This window comes from Oncorhynchus tshawytscha, linkage group LG01, assembly GCF_018296145.1.
Source record: "Oncorhynchus tshawytscha isolate Ot180627B linkage group LG01, Otsh_v2.0, whole genome shotgun sequence".
NCBI lineage: Eukaryota > Metazoa > Chordata > Actinopteri > Salmoniformes > Salmonidae > Oncorhynchus > Oncorhynchus tshawytscha.
Window position 1 is genome coordinate 28,857,491 of NC_056429.1, and position 21,602 is coordinate 28,879,092.

General features: G+C 45.4%; 1 protein-coding gene across 1 annotated transcript in view; it reads right to left on the reverse strand.

The window, feature by feature from the left end:
* Positions 1–17,733: 17,733 nt before the first annotated feature.
* The window catches only part of prdm5 (PR domain containing 5), a 63,502-nt gene continuing 59,633 nt past the window's right edge, over positions 17,734–21,602 (reverse strand). Inside the window, exons 15-16 of the mRNA XM_024418410.2 lie at positions 21,304–21,408; positions 17,734–18,337 (exon numbers count right to left, since the gene is read on the reverse strand). Coding sequence (XP_024274178.2) covers positions 18,173–18,337; positions 21,304–21,408 — 270 coding nt within the window. The 3' untranslated portion in view covers positions 17,734–18,172. The remainder of the gene's footprint in view (positions 18,338–21,303; positions 21,409–21,602) is intronic.

The window sequence follows — 21,602 nt, forward strand, 5'->3', positions numbered from 1 at the left end:
ATCAGGAGCTGGTCCTGGACTGCTGCGAGTGTTTCTGGTTCTACATGTGTAGGCCACCGACACCTCACTCCGGACCTGCAGAACACACAGAACACAGAAATGTGTTTTACCGAAACATCTGGCAGCATGCAGGTCTTTCTCTGCTCCCTTGCCAATTAGTGTTTTTCATCACTTCAAAAACCTCACTCCTACACATTCCCATTCTGGCATACAGAGCACATCACCTTCCTCTCTCTGTTCTGTTCTGAACCTGCTCTCCCTCACCAGGTTGGACACACAGGGACACCAACATGAAAGGAAACCCATAAAAAAGGGCTAATCTCCCCATTTTAAAACATGGAGAGTTTATTTTTACAGTCTCCAGCTGGACTTCCCCTTCAGTGTTTGGAAACAATCAGTAAACAGAGAGAGAAAGAGAGAGAAAGAGAGAGAAAATAATTGCGCGATCACAGACTTGTGCGTCACCAAGCCCTTAGGATAACTTATGGAACTCATAAAGTGCTTGTTGAAATAAATTCTGCTGTGAGTGCTTGTGCAATTGTCTCAGCAATTGATGCAGCATTGTTGCCTTTTTGTCTGTGGAGGATGAAGGGTTGTTTTGTGAAAATTGAAACATTTGCTTTGTGTGTCTGGGCTACATGCCCATCATCAGCCCTGGAAAGCCACTTCAAAGCCCCTTAGTCACTCAACGGAATGTAAGAGAACACCAAACATTTCCATGTCTTTGTCTCATGTTGTTTCTATTGATGTACCCAGGAAGTCATTGTCAACCATATGACTGATATTATGTGACTGTGATGTGTGCATTGCATATGAGCGTGCCTCAGCATTTTTAATAATAGACAAACTGCCCATCCAATAATGACTGTGTTCTCTATCATCCAGCATTGTATGAACAGTGTCCCAGTAGAGTACACTAGTAGAGATGTAGAACCATTAGCAGGAAATCCTTCTTTGAACAGCGAAGAATGTCTTCCTCCGTCCACCACATGGGGTGTGAGTGAATGTGCACTTTCAAGTACTAATATATACAGTAGGAAGTGTTTAACATGTGTCACAGGCAGAATTCAAGTGTGAACTTCCCGGTGGAAGCATATGTTGTATGTACCTTTTTGCTTAGGTGGACTAGTATGTGGGCATATGTCTGTGTGTAGCGTCGGTGAGATAAAGCCTCATTGAACCTGGCCAGGAACCTTGGTGCTCCCAGGGGCAGAGTATGACTCTCCTGTGCTCCTGTTGGGCCTGTTGGTCTGACAGGCTGTAGGTCTGATGGATGTGCTCTGTCCATGTGGCCCTGTGCTTTCATCAGGCCCTCTCCGGGCAGACAGGCCAGGAGCGATGGTGGAGCATCCCATGCTTCCTGCACAGGAGATAAAACGACCATCCCGTGTCACCACGCGGAAGATAAAGCAATCCTGCTCTTCACAGATCGTGCATCAACGTTATGCAGACGGACGCCAGGAAGCGGCAAGGCATGCTGGGTAGGTGACACACCTCAGAGATGGATGTCTTTATCTGAGGCGTAAACACATAAAGTATCCTACAGCTCAGGAGACACTTAGCAATGGGAAGATGGTTTCAAGTCCGAAGATTAACAGATGTATGTTGAAGTTGAACAGAGAATACCAGCAAAAATCACTAATAACCATTGAAACTGTTGATAATAGTAATTATTTGATCTTCCCTGATATTATTTCCTCACTTGTGAACCTGGCATAATTTACAATAGAAATCTATCATAATAGGCCTCCTGAGTGGTGCAGCGGTCCAGTACGGGTTCGATCCCGGGCTGTAGGACAATCCCGGGCTGTAGGAACCCCGATCCCCGTGATCGGGATTCCCATAGGGCGGCACACAATTGGCCCAGCGTCGTCCAGGTTAGGGGAGGATTTGGCCGGAGGGGCTCTACTTGGCTTGTGTGTTGCTGGAGATGGATAGAGTTGTGGACGATAATAATGTACTCTGGGTAGAAGGGGGCTGACATCAGACTTTCATTGTATCGTTTGGCGGTTCCTCCTGTGTTCTCCACATTTCAAACACAATTACACTTGATTGTTCTGTTATCCTGAGTGCACTGAGCTCCAGCCACCCCGTCCTCCTCCTCCTTGCCGATTACCAAAATGTGGTTTTCATCTCCCTAACATGGTTTAGATTTCTCTTTCGAGGAGCAGGGCTGAGTTTTCCCCTTTCTGTGACCGTGAACTGGGCAACTGGGTGGATTACGGCGTGGTTGAGACGCCCGCTGCTTGCGGGGGGACTGTTTATTTGGAGAGCTTGCCCTGCCGCAACACTACAACACTACCACCCAGATGAGAGCACTACATGCCTTAATTATTGGAGTTTGAAATGAGGCACTATTAAAATGAATGACCTCCATTAAAGCAGTATTAGCTAGAGGACAGATGCCTTTGCTGGTGGGGTGAACGTGGAGCACAGGGGGGGGTACACTTGACCAGACGCACAAGTGCCTGAATAAACAGCTTGGCAGCTTTTTTCTTTCTCCATCAATTTTTTTGAAGCCCCACTACGACTGACTTCAAGATTACAACCACCTGGCAGTACAGTCCAGTCCCCCCCTTCACCAACCATTTTAATCATGGATGAAATTCATTTATATGTTGCGATAATTGTCCCTAATTGTTTCTTTGAAGGGGAGTAAGGCCAGCAGCATCTGGTTGACATATGGCTAGCTGCCTGCCTGCCCCGCCTGGCTGTTGGGAGAGTAACTTTGTGCCCAGCATGAAACTGCGGGTCCTAATCCTTTCCCTAATGCCATTTGAGCCAAAATGGACATGTGCCCTGAATGATACCTTTGAGCCGTAATGGAGGCGTATGTCTTGGTGTTGACCTTCTGGCTGAGGAGGTTATACCCTGGATAGGTGAAATGTGCTAATCCTCTCCCCGACTGTGTGAGCCCCAGTGGAACTGTTCCATCACAGGGACTGGCTGTCTGGTCTGGACCTGTTCTCACGCTCAGGAATTCAGCATTCCTACTCTTTAGTCCTCTATCTGGGATTCCCCTGTCTGATTATACATTCCATTTGAGCCGCTTCGAGCAAGACGTGCTCCTCACAAACACATCTACTGTAGTGTATGTACGCAAACTAACAGTATACACATGCGAACAGACACACACTTCCTTAACACGCAAAGACATGCTCATAAGCATACAGAAAAGCACTGCCACTTTCACACGCATAAACTGAAGCATGCCCCTTGTGTTGATAGATACACACACGGGTTGGCACTGAAGAGGCGATTATTTTTCTCTCTCTGCCTGAGTGATGTTTCAATCCACTTTGAGAGCCTGTCACTCATCCCCCCCTTCGGTGGGTGTCGTTGATGCTGACCTGTCACATCTGGAAGCTCTTCTGTGGGTCTGCTACGTAGGCATTCTCATAGACATTTCTCTGCTTTCCTATAGGCTGGGAGTGTGAATCTCCTGCGATTATGTGTAGGGGCAAACCACGACCTCATTGTGTTGAAGTTCAAGTAGTCGGGACACACATAGTACACCAGCTCAAGGATTTGGTTGTCCAATAAGAAAATATTTAAATCATTCCTACTATGCCATTTGGGCTATATGTCCTTTGCTGTAAGGATGCGTTCACACCTGGTTTATTCTGAAGGGATTTCTCAGGCTGGAATTTAAAAGTACGGAATGTTTAAAAAATTCAAAGGTATGGGCATTTTTAGAAATTTGGTTTGCACCCTAAAAAGGTGTCTAAAACTAAATTGATGGAGAAACAACCCTTTGATGCCATTTCCATTGTACAGGTGTGGCAGCAACCTAAGTAAATGCAAATCTTACCTACATACAACATAGCAATAGCAGTGGGTACAGTGTACACTTGTACACTGTTGTCAGTGTCACCCTATGCCAGTTAGTTCTGACAGTGACCTGTTTGGGCCCTTGGTTCCTGTGGAAAGGGGATGGTAAGTGTGCTGTACTCTGTCAAGGTGTTTCCTTGGCCAGAGGAGAGGGTGAAATAACCATTAATGTGTCTGAGGGGTGCAATGTACTATGATGATGTCATGCACACTGAATAAATGTGTAGCCGTCAGGCCTTGTAAGACTAGGATAATGTTTCACAGGAGAAAGTGACACTTTGGTCCAGATTGACTCCCAGGTACTGAGACATACTCACACACACACGCATGCACACACACACACACACACACGCACCTATTCACACACACACACAACACTAATGTAACAATGTCCACACATCCGCCGAGATGAGGCCAGTCTGCTTCCAGTTAGATTGCACACTGTTCCTCTTGGACTAGCTGGTGTACAAAGGGATGGATCCAATTTCAGGACATGCTTTTAATGAAACTCAAACTGGAACACATTTCAGATCACAGAACAAAGAGGGAGAATCAAAAGCGTTAGAGGTGACCTGGGGTAGAGTGTGCTCTCGGCTCTAAACACACGCCTCACCATGATGGCCCAACTGTAAACAAGACGTCTCCGAAGCAGCCAGTTCCCCATCTCTCTCCCAAACAGGTAGACAAATGAAAGCTGCATGTTTTAATGTTGGTGCCTAGAGTTCCGTATTGTTTTTAAAGCTCAATGGCATAATCATAAACTACAATTAAAGTGGTTTTGACTTCCAGAGCAGTAGAGGCCGAGAGCAGAGGCTACTGAAACTAACTGGCTAAGCTTTGAAGATGAGAAACGATTTCAAAAATCTGTTAAATGAACGGTAATCCTTAACAAATGTGCTCTCAAAGACATTAAGTGTTGAGTTATCTCAGACGCAGCGAGGACACATGAAAAGTATCGAACGCAAATGGAACAACATGTATGTCGGCAGATAAGTTATGACTTTTCACAGCAGCTTTAAAAAGCCTTACAACTCCATCCTACACAAACGTATGTTGCTGTGAAAAAATGATGGAGTGAGAGATTTATTGGAAATGAAAATTACTTACTGAATGTTATAAATCACTAAAGTATCTGTTGTTAAGCAGTGGGGCGTTCCACCCAGAAGAACCCAAGGAAACGCCATGCAGCTTCAAGCCCACCTTGGACTGCCTCCACCCAAGTAAAACATTCATTAAACGCCACTCAAGCTATGTACCTTGCCATTGCATCGTGGAAGGTTTTTGATTCGATGATTGGATTGTTTACTTGAGCAGATTATATTTCATTAGTCTAAAGATTCATAGATCTTCCCTTTAGATTGCCGATGGGTTTAGAGTGATTGCAGGTGGGTTTAGATTTAGATTGCAGATGGGTTTAGAGTGATTGCAGATGGGTTTAGGTTTAGATTGCAGGTGGGTTTAGATTTAGATTGCAGATGGGTTTAGAGTGATTGCAGATGGGATTAGAGTGATTGCAGATGGGTTTAGGTTTAGATTGCAGATGGGTTTAGGTTTGGATTGCAGATGGGTTTAGAGAGATTGCAGATGGGTTTAGGTTTAGGTTGCAGATGGGTTTAGGTTTAGATTGCAGATGGGTTTAGGTTTAGATTGCAGATGGGTTTAGATTGCAGATGGGTTTAGGTTTAGGTTGCAGATGGGTTTAGGTTTAGATTGCAGATGGGTTTAGGTTTAGATTGCAGATGGGTTTAGAGAGATTGCAGGTGGGTTTAGGTTTAGGTTGCAGATGGGTTTAGGTTTAGATTGCAGATGGGTTTAGGTTTAGATTGCAGATGGGTTTAGATTGCAGATGGGTTTAGGTTTAGATTGCAGATGGGTTTTGTCACGCCCTGGTCTTAGTATTTTGTGTTTTCTTTATTTATTTGGTCAGGCCAGGGTGTGACATGGGTTTATTTTGTGGTGTGTTTGTGTATTGTTTTTTTTTCGTAGGTTTTGGGATTGTGGCTTAGTGGGGTTTTCTAGCAAAGTATATGGTTGCCTGAGGCGGTTCTCAATCAGAGGCAGGTGATTCTCGTTGTCTCTGATTGGGAACCATATTTAGGCAGCCATATTCTTTGAGTGTTTCGTGGGTGATTGTTCCTGTCTTTGTGTTAGTTGTCACCAGATAGGCTGTATAGGTTTTCACGTTCCGTTTGTTGTTTTTGTATTGTTCGCTTTTCTTCTTTATTAAACATGTATGTAAATTACCACGCTGCATTTTGGTCCGACTCTCCTTCGACGGAAGAAAACCGTAACAGAATCACCCACCACAAGAGGACCAAGCGGCGTGGTGACAGGCAGCGACAGCAACAGCAGCGAAAAGAGGAATGGACATGGGAGGACGTTATGGACAGCAAGAGTATGGACTATACTACTTGGGAGGAGATAGACAGGTGGGCGGTCGATCCAGAGAGAGTGCCGGAGCCCGCCTGGGATTCGCTGGAGCAGTGCGAGGAGGGCTATAGGAGAATGGAGTTGAAGAGAAAAGCACGGCGGCGCAGAAGGAAGCCCGAGAGTCAGCCCCAAAAATGTCTTGGGGCGGGGCTCAGGGAGAGTGTGGCAGAGTCAGGGTTCAGACCTGAGCCAACTCCCCCTGTTTATCGTGAGGAGCCAAGGAGGAGACCAGAACCAGAGCCGGTGTTGGAGGTGAGTGAAGCAGAGACTGTGAAGGAGTTAATGGGGAAAGTGGAGGAGAGAGTTATGAGGGAGTTGCTAGGTTGGTGCTTTAGGTACGATATTCGCCCGACGGAGCGTGTCGGGGATTTGATGGCACCTGGTCAGCGCTCCATACTCGTCCGTGTTAGTGCGTGTTAGTCGGCTGGTGAAGATTGTGCCAGCCTCACGCACCAGGCCTCCTGTGCACCTCCCTAGCCTTGCACGTCCTGTGCCAGTCCTGCTCTCAGGCTCTCCAGTACGCCTTCACGGTCCGGTCCATCCTATGCCACCTTCACACACCAGTCCTCCGGTGGCAGCTCCCCGCACCAGGCTTCCTGTGCGTGTCCTCGGCCCAGTACCACCAGTGCCAGCACCACGCACCAGGCCTTCAGTGCGCCTCAATGTTCAGCGCTGGCAGAGCCTTTCTCCTCTCCAGTGCTGTCGGAGTCTCCCGCCTGTTTAGCGCTCTCCCGCCTGTTTAGCCCTTCCTCCTCTCCAGCGCTGCCGGAGTCTCCCGCCTGTCTTGCGCTATCAGTCTTCCTCCTCTCCAGCGCTGCCGGAGTCTCCCGCCTGTTTAGCGCTATCAGAGCCTTCCTCCTCTCCAGCGCTGCCGGAGTCTCCCGCCTGTCTAGCGCTATCAGAGCCTTCCTCCTCTCCAGCGCTGCCGGAGTCTCCCGCTTGTTTAGCGCTGCCAGAGCCTTCCTCCTCTCCAGCGCTGCCGGAGTCTCCCGCCTGTTTAGCGCTGCCAGAGCCTTCCGCCTCTCCAGCGCTGCCGGAGTCTCCTGCCTGTTCAGCGAAGCCAGAGCTGCCAGTCTGCATGGAGCAGCCAGAATTTCCAGTCTGCATAGAGCAGCCAGAGCTGCCAGTCTGCATGGAGCAGCCAGAGCTGCCAGTCTGCATGGAGCCGCCGGAGCTGCCAGTCTGCATGGAGCAGCCGGAGCTGCCAGTCTGCATGGAGCAGCCGGAGTTGCCAGTCTGCATGGAGCAGCCAGAGCAGCCAGTCTGCATGGAGCAGCCGGAGCTGCCAGTCTGCATGGAGCAGCCGGAGATGTCAGTCTGCATGGAGCAGCCGGAGGGCCAGTCTGCATGGAGCAGCCGGAGATGCCAGTCTGAATGGAGCAGCCGGAGATGCCAGTCTGCATGGAGCAGCCGGAGATGCCAGTCTGCATGGAGCAGCCGGAGCTGCCAGTCTGCATGGAGCAGTTGGAGCTGCCAGTCTGCATGGAGCAGCCGGACCTGCCAGTCTGCATGGAGCAGCCAGAGTTGTCAGTCTGCATGGAGCAGCCGGAGAGCCAGTCTGCATGGAGCAGCCAGTCAGCCAGGATCCACCAGTCAGCCAGAATCTTCCAGATCCGCCAGTCAGCCAGGATCCGCCAGTCAGCCAGGATCTTCCAGATCCGCCAGTCAGCCAGGATCCGCCAGTCAGCCAGGATCTGCCAGAACCACCAGCTAGCCAGGAACTGCCAGAGCCTACTACCTGCCTGAGTTTCCTCTCAGTACTGGGCCTCCTCTCGGTACTGGGCTTCCTCTCAGTACTGAGCTTACCCTCAGTGCCGAGCTTCCCCTCAGTGCCGAGCTACCCCACAGTCCCGAGCTACCCCTCAGTCCCGAGCTACCCCACAGTCCCGAGCCTCCCCTCAGTCCCGAGCTGCCCCTCAGTCCAGTGGGGTCCTTGGTGAGGGTTATTAGGCCAAGGTCGGTGGCGAGGGTCGCCAATCAAAGGACGCATTACAGGGGGACTAAGACTTGGTTGGAGTGCGGTCCACGTCCCGAGCCGGAGCCGCCACCGTGGACAGACGCCCACCCGGACCCTCCCCTATGGGTTTTAGTGTGCGGCCGGGAGTCCGCACCTTGGGGGGGGGGGTTCTGTCACGCCCTGGTCTTAGTATTTTGTGTTTTCTTTATTTATTTGGTCAGGCCAGGGTGTGACATGGGTTTATTTTGTGTTGTGTTTGTGTATTGGGGTTTTTTCGTAGGTTTTGGGATTGTGGCTTAGTGGGGTTTTCTAGCAAAGTCTATGGTTGCCTGAGGCGGTTCTCAATCAGAGGCAGGTGATTCTCGTTGTCTCTGATTGGGAACCATATTTAGGCAGCCATATTCTTTGAGTGTTTCGTGGGTGATTGTTCCTGTCTCTGTGTTTGTTGTTCACCAGATAGGCTGTATAGGTTTTCACGTTCCGTTTGTTGTTTTTGTATTGTTCGCTTTTCTTCTTTATTAAACATGTATGTAAATTACCACGCTGCATTTTGGTCCGACTCTCCTTCGACGGAAGAAAACCGTAACAGGTTTAGAGTGATTGCAGATGGGTTTAGGTTTAGATTGCAGATGGGTTTAGGTTTAGATTGCAGATGGGTTTAGGTTTAGATTGCAGATGGGGTTAGGTTTAGATTGCAGATGGGTTTAGGTTTAGATTGCAGATGGGTTTAGAGTGATTGCAGATGGTTTTAGGTTTAGATTGCAGATGGGTTTAGAGTGATTGCAGATGGGTTTAGGTTTAGATTGCAGATGGGATTAGAGTGATTGCAGATGGGTTTAGGTTTAGATTATAGATGGGTTTAGAGTGATGTACGTCTGTTTATGGGAGTTACATGTGAGGTTACTAGAAAAGCGCCTCAAGCAAGTTAGATTGCGGGTGCTGATGTGCTTTGATATGCTTTTCTATTGCATTATGTGTCATCCATTTTACAGTAAACATCTTCAGCCCAACTACTCCACATAGACTATAGGCCTTCAATCCTCGAGCCCTGGGGTCACAGTGAGGTCAGTGACCTGACCATTGGACCCCACAGTGTTATAGGCCTACTGTACAGCCCTGCCCCTAATACCTCTCCCCTCTGAGACCCCAGTGTTTGGTGGGCCGCCCGGCGCCCGGCCGCCCCTGAAGCCCTGGTCTGTAGGTCAGACTGCACCTGTGGCCAGCGACGTTCAGAGCCGATAAATAACTCTGCCTCTGCTTAATGGAGCTTGGGAGGAGACGCTCACTGCTCATTGGCCGTGAAGAACACGCCGTTTGAAATGACTCGGAGCACAATGGTTCTTACAGAGTGGTAGAGCGCACTGCAGCGTGAGCGGTCCACAGTTGTGTTGTGCATGAGTAAACTGGTGATGGTATCAGTTTAAACTAACTGGCAGGATAAAGAGATGTGAGATCAGTGATTGTAAAGGTTTGCTGCAGAGGTTAAATATGCGGGTTGCCCACATTCACGGGGAGAAACAAGTGGAAAGTCCTACACACACCATTGTGTGTTATTGAAGCAGATCGAGAGAGGTTTGGAGTTTAGACACAGGGCCCTGGTCTACCCCACACATCAAAGACTATCTCAAGGACACAGAGGTAAACAGTCTCAGTCACACACAATGGGATCTGAGGATAGGATCAGGGTCTTTCATTCGTTTTCAGATTCAATGGTTGTTTAGATTCAATGTCCGGTTGTTGTCTATCTATCCGATGAACACAAACAACAGTAGGGCATGTCATGTTTCTGTGCCTGTTTTTAATCGTTGTGGTCCGTTGTGTGTGATCACTTTCTTCCTTGCAAAGATGATGCACATGATGCTATCAGCTATTGACTGTGGCTTACAGTACACAGAAGCCTGGTTCCTCCAGTTGCAGAGTGTGGACAGCCAGGTTTGTATTTATAATAAGGGAATAATGGATGGTTGGGTGAAGGGCCCGGCCACTCTGTCCCCAGGTCAGCCTCTCTCTGTCTGTGTTTCATCCAGAAGGCTGACAGGACTGTCCAGGGAAGGGCTACTTGAGTTATGGGATCAAGGCTGATGGCTCCCAGACCACCGCTCGCTCCGGGAGCAGGTATCTAATACACTTCCGTATTTTAGCAGCTTACCAACAAGTGAACATGAACGCATGCCTCCGTAAATCACCGGGCAGCACAGAAGCAGTGAGGGAGAGCACTATCTGATCTCATACAGATGCACTATCTTAATTTGATCACTGTTGTCGCAGATCATTTTCCTGTGCAGCAGGAAATGCAAATTATAGCGTATTCAAGGTTTAAAAAGGCTTCTAAAATTGTAATTTCCACTTTAAAATGTCAGACCTGATTTATCGTGAATAAAAATGCATCAACAAAAATGTGAATTAATTATAATCCACATAATAATTCACATTTTCTGTTGCTGCTGGATTCTTTTCCTGCTGTAAGAAACTGGGCAAATGAAGATGGGGCATCTGTACTGTACATGTGTGCTGCTTTTTATTACCATGGCAACGTACTGTTACAGTGCTGTCTTTTGTAGTACTGTTTTAGTCATCTTTAGTTTGAATCCCAGGAAGTTGGTAGCACCTTCATTGAGGACAAGGGGATTGTGGTAATGGCTGGAGCAGAATTGTGGAATGGTATCAAATACATCAAATTTGAGCTATCCTCCGCTCAGCAGCCTCCAGCGGTTGGAGTGTAATAGACAGGTGCCAGCCATTTACTGTTGAAAGTTTCTCAGTGGCTTTGGCATCTTGAGCTCATATCATTTGAAATATGTCCAGGGGCCACCATGGATATCACCAAATTCAATATGGCATCCAAAGTAGAATATTAGGTATGGGCAATTCACATCTAATGTGACAATACTACCAATATTTTCTGCCATCATAGTGTCATAATGTCACCCTTGATGTCCCCAGAAGAAACACCACTAAGTAAATACACGTGAGAGTATGTATGTGTTCAGATAAGCTGCTCTCGGTGCAACAGAGGCAGTCTGGGTTTGCAAAGCACTGAAACCACAATGCATATGGGAGTGAGCCATTTTTTATGAAGCAGGACCTCCGCCTTGCTCTTCTGTCTCCACTCTACAGTAGCTGGGTGTGTATATAGGGAAAGGGGACACTTAGTCAGTTGCGCAACTGAATACATTCAACTGAAATGTGTCTTCCGATTTTCCCATCTTGCCGGCTTGGCCATTCAAACCAGTTATGGTTACTGGCCCAACGCTCTTAACCGCTAGGCTACCTGTGTGTGTGTGTGTGTGTGTGTGTGTGTGTGTGTGTGTGTGTGTGTGTGTGTGTGTGTGTGTGTGTGTGTGTGTGTGTGTGTGTGTGTGTGTGTGTGTGTGTGTGTGTGTGTTTGAATCATGTGAACTGTGTTTGAGTGTGTGGACAGTGTGTATAGGGGTGTGTTAGAGTGTGTTTGAAAGATGCAGTCACGGTCAAATGGCTCAAACAAAAAAGACAGAAACACTGGATTAATTACATTTGTTTGACCAATAACTTCCTGTGAAAGATAGATGTGTTTTGGCCCAGGCAGCTGTTCATTCTGACAGCAGAGTCACTCCCCTTGCATAATGTCCCTGTATGCTGGGGGAATTACCATTCAGTGCACGTATGTGTGTGTGTCTGCCTGTGTGTGTGGTCTGGGAGTAGCAGGTTCAGCGTGTCTAATGTAAAGAGCTCAGACAGAGGCCCTGTCTCACCTCACATAGCTGTGAAAAGGACAGAGACACTGCATGTCATTCTCAGTGTCTAAGTCACAGCTCTGTGTGTGTGTGTGTGTGTGTGTGTGTGTGTGTGTGTGTGTGTGTGTGTGTGTGTGTGTGTGTGTGTGTGTGTGTGTGTGTGTGTGTGTGTGTGTGTGTGTGTGTGTGTGTGTGTGTGTGTGTGTGTGTGTGTGTGTGTTTTCAGTGCAGGCTAAGTCAGCACATAAAAGGTGTGTATCCTAGGGTTGCTCCTCTCCCTGCTCTGACGGGAAACAGACCTTCAGTCTGGTGTTTGGTTTCTCCATCTCTCCCACAAGTGGGACTCTGTACAACCAGCTCACTTTCAAACACAAACACAAATCTAAAACAGAGCTTCATCCTACAAAGGGACAACTACAGCCTTATGTCAGTGTTAACATTCAACTCCCTGCTGTTTACTGATATTACATATCATTACATGTATTTACTTGTGGTTCTGCGCGCCTGTGTTGATAATGTATCAAAGCACAAATGGTGTGAGTCAGTCAATGGCTACATTTACCCGTGCTATTGTGCATGTCTGTGTGGGTGAGCCCTTGGGCCTCAGTGTATGTCTCTCTGTGTATTCTGGCGTTGAAACATTTCTTTGCGTGTCATTACCCTTGGCATCTTGTCTTAACTGGTTCATGAGCTCCAGTGTGCTCTTGGGAGATTTGTGCTGGGCGTTTCAATGTAGCTGAACCCTGAAAGACGTGTTTAGGAGGACAGAGAAAAAGAAAGAGAGAGGGAAGATGGAAGGAGAGGGAGGAGGCAGGTATAGGGATGAGTAGAAAGTGCGAAAGAGAAGAAATAGGGTGGAACTCTCATCACATTTGCACAAATGTTTAGACTAGACCAATTAAGACTTCTCTGTCATCGCCAATCACCTAATTCCCAGAACAGCTATCAGTGAACACTGTGGGAAGGAAATGGGATTTTGTAAAGATGTAAAGATTGTAAAGATTTTTGTAAAGATGGTAAAGATGGTTTGGGGAGAGGAGAGACATCCAATACACAGCAATAGCCTTCCCAAACATTCCCAAACTAATAAGAAATGATGTGTTGAATTAGATTATGTGGTGGCTCTTGACATTTGTTTCTAGTTTTCGTGAGCTACATTGAACTTTGGCAAACGCTCAGAATTTGATAGGGTTTTCTGTTAAAATGAGTTTTGGTCAAGAACATTTTGGATGGAGAAAAGTTCAATCCTCTTAGGGGCGATTCCACGACAGCGGAAAATGTTTTTTTAGTATCTCAGATTGTTCTGCCAATTCTCACATAGAAACTTCATTGGGAGGAAGAATTTTTGACATGTTTTTACATTTGCATCACTTACCATTTTTTTGGAAAATCATGATGAAAGTTGCCATTTTAGGCCTTTCTAGACCTATTGGATACATTCCTACTGTAAGACCCTATGATGTGTGAACCGTACATGACACAGACAACAACACAGTGTCAAAGCATTTCAAACACAATTCTTCTCAATGAAGTTTCTATGTGAGAATTGGCAGAACATTCTGAGATACCGCAAATATTTTCTGCTCCTGCTGCCGTGGAATCGCCCTCAGTTGTTATGTGAGATGTGAAGTTGAACCCTGGTCATTTTATCTGTATACTGTACACGCTCTCTACACAAGGTCTCATCGTGAAGAGCACACCTGATGTCTGTTTCAGTTTAAAATGAACAGGGCAGAGGAGATTCTCCTTTTCTTTAGGTATGATAATGTGCTCGACGACATTCCCCAAGTCTCTCCCGGTCGCGGCTTGTAAAGGTGCAGACGGGGCTGTGGTCACGAATGACACTGCAGAGTAAAGGCACACGCAATGCACCCGATGACAGGACTGAAGACCGCTGGGGCTATAGAGGTGGACTTACTGACTGATGCCTTTTGCTCTTCAGACATTTATTATCAACATCCATGTTTTCTCTGTGGTATTTTACTTTTCTCTCATCCTGCCTCTAGACCTCTGTCCAATTCTCCTCTTTCATCATCCCCCTCTCTCCGCCGAGAGAAAAAGAGGGGAAGAGTGTTTGTTGGATCAAGAGAAACCTCAACACATTCATCAGATATTGGTTAGAGCCTGTATTTCAGAGCCCAGGCCTGAAATGCAGTTACTGCTCAGAAGGAACAGCGTTTTTGACAGAACTGGAAAAACAGTCATATAAAAGAAGCTGACATTCTTGAACTGAACATTGTTTCGGGACAATGCCTGTCCAGCTTTGTTCTCTGTACATTGTTACATTTACGGCATTTCTCACGAGCTTCAGCCTCAGCCTGGAGTCTAAGGCATCTTGTTCAAATCAAGTCCCACATCCTGGCATTTACAGTAAATCAATAAGAACACAATGTCTGAACTCCAAATCTGCATCTTCTCAAACAATGTGAGAACACCACTGTTCCTTTCTCACTTTTCCCTGACTGTGAAAAGCCAACTGAGATTTGAGGTGTTGAACTGTTGCACCCTCTACAGCCACCATGGTTATAATCTGACCCTGCTGGTCATCTATGAATGGATGTAAATGTGCTTTATAAAATACATTTGATTGATAAATGCATCTTGCTTGTGATACTGGGCTGAATACTGTTAGAGGAGGATACCATTTTCTCAAATGCATTTCTCATGTTTTGAATCTTCAGGAAGCGTTTATGTTGGTGCGTGTGTGAGGCTGGGAATTGGGGGATATGCCTTTCCCAATTTGCTACTAATTAAATAATCCCTGTCTACCTGACCTGATAGACCCCTCCTTTTCCATGCAGTCTGGGAGACTGGAGATGAGGTTAGACCGTCTCCTCATTTAAATACGCGCACACGCACACAGAACAAGGACAGATACAATTGTGTTGAGTATTTCACTGCAGTGCTTTCTTTGACCAGCAGAGGCTTTGAGGTCAAACTAGAGATATTTAATCTTTCTCCACCTACAACACTCAATTATCTTTACTACTCTTTTCTTTTTCCTGCTGGTGTTGTCTTACTGACTGTCAAGTTCTTGACATCTAAGTGGTTTTGGGCATCAGGGTTTTTTGGTACCCAGCTTTAAAGGAATGTCCAGGAATGTTGGTACAGAGGCCCAGAAGAGACCCACACACCCTCCCTACACAAAATGCACATGGATGGCACCCTGCACATGGGCACCCAACAACTCCGCATTCCCCTGGTCACGGAAGTGTTCCGGACTATCCGTTACCACGCAACGGCGACCAAACAGCGTGGCGAGACAACAGTGTCCGTGTGATTCCCGACGTGATGGTGGTTTTGCTGTAAACCCCAGCTGGTGTGGTAATGACACTCCATGGCAGTGGGCGTAGCTGGCGTGGGGAGCTGTGGGTGGACGCTGGTCTGGTCTGGGCCCAGTCTGGTCACACTCACAGATGGGGAGGCAGAGCAGGGAACTGGGGCTTCCAGTAAAAACATGTCATTAGAAACACATTGACTTGCTGGAAGCCCCGGTGTGCATGATACTACAGCTCAGTATGTGGAGATGGGGGGCTGTCCCATGAAAACACACACTGCGTTGAGGTGTGGAAACGGTAATTCCACGGTTGAGAATATTGACTTTGTTTACAATATGAAAAAAAATGACTGTTTGAGAGCGTCAGCTCAGCCCTGAGGCCTGCCCACTAAGAGCAGACAGTGGGCACAGACAGCGAGCACAGCCGGCCCAGTGGGCAGAGTGTGTGCAGGGACCTATGTGCTGGCTGAACCACGCCCGGCCCGGACAGCCATGTGGTGAACCCAGCTTCAGAGGGAGTGGAGGTTAACATGGCCACATCTGATCTGAGAATCCTGCAGAACAGCCAGCCGCCCAGTCCTCAGGAACACTGGGGTTTTGAATGGAGAGGCGCATGTACATGTCGCTTCCCATATCCACCATCTCCCATGTGTTTAGCACGCAAGAGTAGCATATGCCTAATCAGTCTCTGGGGGGTATAGGTGTTACCAGTTTAATACATCTGATTTATTGATGGATTTTGCACAAAAACAACAACACAAACAAGCACCCAAACACAGAAAATAAACATGCCGAATGCATTGGTTTTATAAACCAGAGTATGTGTTTGCGGAGACTGACTGTCAAACATGACAGGATTTATACCCACTCTTAACAGACTATTTGATGACAAGTTTAGAGACTCCCAGCTCTGGGAGTCTGATCCAGCATCCAGATGGCATTCAGGAAATTCTCACAGACTCAGTAAACTCTTCAAAACAGACGCCTTTGAACCTATCAGGAGCTTCAGCAGTGGGTGAGTGTGAGAAATGAGTCCCTTTATAGCGAGAGGAGAGAAGAGAGTAGAGCAACCATCAGATAGCCTCTTTAGTGGGTTGCTTTTAGATCAGGCAAAGTGGGAACTGTAGAGATCAGGCAGCGGTGATCAGTGGTGACAGTGGCCACTGGGGGGGAGAAAACACTTCAATTAACTCCCAGCAGACTGCCAGCCAAACCAAGAATAAGGGTTAAATTAACAACAACAAAGCAAACAAATTTAATCAACTCAAGTGTTTTCCGAAATACCCCAACATCAACAGTTAATCGACACATACTTAGAATTAACAGAGTAAATGGCTGTTTGGTAAGTAATGAGGTTTTTATGAAGTACATTTCAAAACAGGAAAGTGTGATGTGAAATATTCACAGTTTGAGATGAATAGTAAAAGATACAAAATGTGTAACAGTCTGTGGAACACAGGAAGGCTATGGTCTGACCATGTAAAAAGAACAGATAAACATACACAATTGCACCATCCATTAAATACATTATCCATTTAACATACAGGATTTAAAAAACAGGAGTATAAACAGAAAGAAACTGCTTGGTCCCTCAATATATGAAATAACCATATAAAACAGTCTTAGCAGACATGAAATACAGTATTATGAACAATTTGTTGCTCTTCTTTTGACAAACAGTAACAGTAACTTTGACAACAGTAATAAGGAATTTATTGCATTTCCAGACAATGCGTGGGCTGGAGGAAGGGAGTAGGCTGGCTGTGTTTGGTAAACATCTCTGTCTTTCAAACTCTTTGGGAAGTGTGTTACCTGGTCATATAGCTGTAACGGAGTAAGGCACGGTACGGTTGGCATAAGATGGGAACCTAGAAGCCGATAAGCAGGAAAGAGACTTTTGGAGCGAGGCTAGTTATTGTATCGCGCTGAATTGTCTGGACATGCCACTCCCAAACTTTCCTATTAAAACTCAATTGAATGTAAAGTATAAACAGGAAGCGAAGAGCGGTTTGGAAGCAGATCAGAACAGCGTGGGTCTTGCGCCTCATCCAAACCCCCTGTGAATTGAATATGTACTCCATACTCCATAATTCCTATGTGCAGGATATGTTCCGATATTGAATTCTAATCTTTTCCATATTTTGCATTTGTATATATTTAATCGTAAAAAGAAAAGACTGCTTATTGCTACATCTGAAATGCATAGCAGGCCATCCTGTACGTTTAACACTGTAAATATACAGTGAACTCCAAAAGTGTTGGGACAGATAAATGTTTTGTTGCTTTGGCTCTGTACTCCAGCACTTAATAATAATATTAATGGGACAAATTAATTAATGGGAGCCACAAGTTAAGTATTTGGTCCCATATTCATAGCACACAACAACTACATCAAGATTGTGAACCTACAAACCTGTTGGATGCATTTGCTGTTTATTCTGGTTGTGTTTCAGATAATTTTGTGCCAAATAGAAATTAATGGTAAATAGTGTCATTTTGTAGTCACTTTTATTGTAAATAAGAATATAATATGTTTCTAATGCATTATTTACCATTCATTTCTATAGGGCACAAAATAATCTGAAACACAACCAAAACAAACAGCAAATGCATCTGACAAATTTGTAGTCACAAACTTCATGTAGTCATTGTGCGCTATGAATATGGCACACAATACTTAACTTTTTACTACTTTAATACACATACTGTAAGTGGATTTGTCCCAATACTTTTGGGCCCCTAAAATGGGGGCACTATACAAAAAGTTCTGTAATTTTGATATGGATGAAAATACCTTCAAAGAAAAGCTGACAGTCTGCACTTTAACCTCATGGTCATTGTATCATTTAATATCCAAAGAGCTGGAGTACAGAACCAAAACAACCACAAAATGTGTCACTCTGCCAATACTTTTGGAGTTCACTGTAGTTTATCTTCAGTAGTATCATATACAGTAGATGGGTCCTAGCCCTCTGTCTCCCCGTGAACATTCTCCATGTGCACTTTGAGGTAGTCGTTCCTGGTGAACTTCTTATGGCACAGCGAGCATTCTGCCATGGGCCTGTTGGGGTTGTGGGTCAGCTTGTGTCTGCTCAGCATCTTCTTCAGACTGAATGACAGATCACACACCTACAGAGAGCAGAGGAGAGAGAAGTGTGTTAGTTAGCTCTGTCAGAGATTAGAACGGATTAGACCTTAACTACAATACATACACATCTCTGTTATAGTAGCTCTCTGATGGATCTTACTGAATTAATTCAGTCCTAAACTAAACAAGTATGCTGCAGAGCAATATTAAGCTTTACAATCCCTATTATGGGTACTGCCAGCTGACTGAACCACATTTAATTGGTACTGGAAATCACACGAGAGAAGGCTTAGATAGAAATCCTATTTTCCCCGACATAAAGAGGGATTAAATTAAACATAACATCCATCACAAATGATCACTTTCACACCCCAAAAAAACGACTCCATTTCACACTACCAGTCATCTTAATCCTGCATTGGTATGGGTGCAGCAGTTCAACACCCGGACTCAGGCTTCCCAGCATGTCTTCTTCACACTTAAATATCATCCATTCAAAATGCAACCCGTAGAGAAGTCCCCTAAAGTTCCTGTGACAGAGTGTGTGTTTCTGTGATCACATCACCAACCAGGTTTAATCACCATTTAGGATGCACGTCATAACACATAGACGGCTGGAGATACAAAATACCAAAGGAATTGCACTCAAAGTCTTTAATAGTGAATCAACAATGCATTTCATAAATTGAATTCAAACACATCCTTGAAATTATTAAAAATAAAGAGATGGCCTTAACTGATAACAGTACTGTCCTTCGTTTCCCGAACCCCCTAGTGCTAACCCAGCCAGTCTGGGCTTAAAAGACCCATCATGTCAGAGGGTTCTGAGGGTTAAGGAAACAGCCAATTTGATTGGCTTTGAGATGTAAAACTCTAGTCATTTAAAAAGACACAGTTGTGGGTCTTCCATAAAACAGAATAAAAACAGTGGAAGGAAAGATGTTTTCAATTTCCAGACATGGTAAGAGGAAAGTGAGGGGGATCCAGAGACTTTAACAGGTCTTAAAAGATCCTTCCAGAGCATCAGCAGGACCCGTGGTCGCGTGTTTCTCTCTGAGAATCATTATTACTCCTGCGGTATTATAAACAGAGGGTAATTTCTCCCTCTGATCTTCTCAATGTGTTTACGTGAGATCAGTCGACTAGACCTCTCCAGAGGAGAGAGATCTTTATCTTCCTCATATTGAGTTTTAGCCCACATCTGGCCCCGTGCCACAGTCTGGCTGAGCAGAGTACATGCACACACAAGCACACATTCATAAGCGTGGACACAAAAGCACGGGCACACACATATGTACACATACAATCAGTGCCAGTCAAAAGTTTGGACACACCCACTCATTCCAGGGTTTTTCTTTATTTGTACTATTTTCTACATTGTATAATAATAGTGAAGACATCAAAACTATGAAATAACACATATAGAATCATGTAGTAACCAAAAAAGTGTTAAACAAATCAAAATATATTTGAGATTTGAGATTGTTTGCCACCCTTTGCCTTGACAGCTTTGCACACTCTTGGCATTCTCTCAACCAGCTTCACGAGATAGTCACCTGGAATGCATTTCAATTAACAGGTGTGCCTTGTTAAAAGTTAATTTGTGGAATGTCTTTCCTTCTTAATGCATTTGAGCCAATCAGTTGTTTTGTGACAAGGTAGGGGGGTATACAGAAGATAACCCTATCTGGTAAAAGACCAAGTCCATATTATGGCAAGAACAGCTGAAATAAGCAAAGAGAAACAACAATCCATCATTACTTGAGTACATGAAAGTCAGTCAATACAGAACATTTCAAGAACTTTGAAAGTTTCTTCAAGTGCATACGATAAGTTCATTAGAGTTAACAGCACCTCAGATTGCAGCCCAAATAAATGCTTCACATAGTTCAAGTAACCGACATCTCAACACCAACTGTACAGAGGAGACAGCGTGAATCAGGCCTTCATGGTCGAATTGCCGCAAAGAAACCACTACTAAAGGACACCAATAAGAATAAGAGACTTGCTTGGGCCAAGAAAAAAAAGCTATGTACTTTAGACTGGTGGAAATCTGTCCTTTGGTCTGATGAGTCCAAATTGGAGATTTTTGGTTGCAACCGCCGTGTCTTTGTGAGACACAGAGAAGGTGAACAGATTTCCGCAAGTGTGGTTCCCCCCGTAAAGCATGGAGGATGAGGTGTGATGGTGTGGGGGTGCTTTACTTGTGACACTGTCTGTGATTTATTTAGAAGGCACACAACCAGCATGGCTAACACAGCATCCTACAGCGATACACCATCCCATCTGGTTTGCACTTAGTGGGACTATCATTTGATTTTCAACAGGACAATGACCCAACACCTCCAGGTTGTGGAAGGGCTATTTGACCAAGAAGGAGAGTGATGGAGTGCTGCATCAGATGACCTGGTCTCCACAATCACTCGATCTCAACCAAATTGAGATGGTTTGGGATGAGTTGGACCGCAGAGTGAAGGAAAATCAGCCAACAAGTGCTCAGCATATGTGGGAACTCCTTCAAGACTGTTGGAAAAGCATTCCAGGTGAAGCTGGTTGAGAGAATGCCAAGAGTGTGCAAAGCTGTCATCAAGGCAAAGAGTGGCTACTTTGAAGAATCTCAAATATATTTTGATTTGTTTAACACTTTTTTGGCTAATACATGATTCCATATGTATTTCACAGTTTTGATGTCTCCACTATTATTCTACAATGTAGAAAATAGTAAAAAATAAAAAATAAAATAAAAAATAAAATTGACTGGTACTGTATCCCCACACCATTTGGAGTTAAGGTTAAAGTGGAAATATGTAACTTTTGGTGCCACCTGACCAAATTCACATTGAAATGTGATTTATAGATCTATAATTCTACTTGAAAGCAAGTCTAAGAAGTGGTAGATCTGTTCTATGTGCGCTATTTCTATGCTTCCCGTTCTTAAGTTTTGGTTATGCGTCTTTTACTTAGCAATCAGGAAACGGCGGAGCAACTTCAAAGGCCCAGAACTTACATCACACTGGAAGGGTTTCTCTCCGGTGTGGGTTCTCATGTGTTCGTCCAGACCTCTCTTCTGACTGAAGGCCTTGTTACATTCACTGCATTTATATGGCTTCTCCTGCAGGGACACACAAACAAACGCACACTTACAGACAGATCACCTCTCAACACACAGCCAACCCGTATACTATACACAAATACTGTACTCAAACAGAGACATGGACTCTCACACAATGGACACCCACAATCACACACACACCCTCATATCCTCTCACTTCAAACCCCACCGCCCCCCTAGTGAGTTTATGAAGA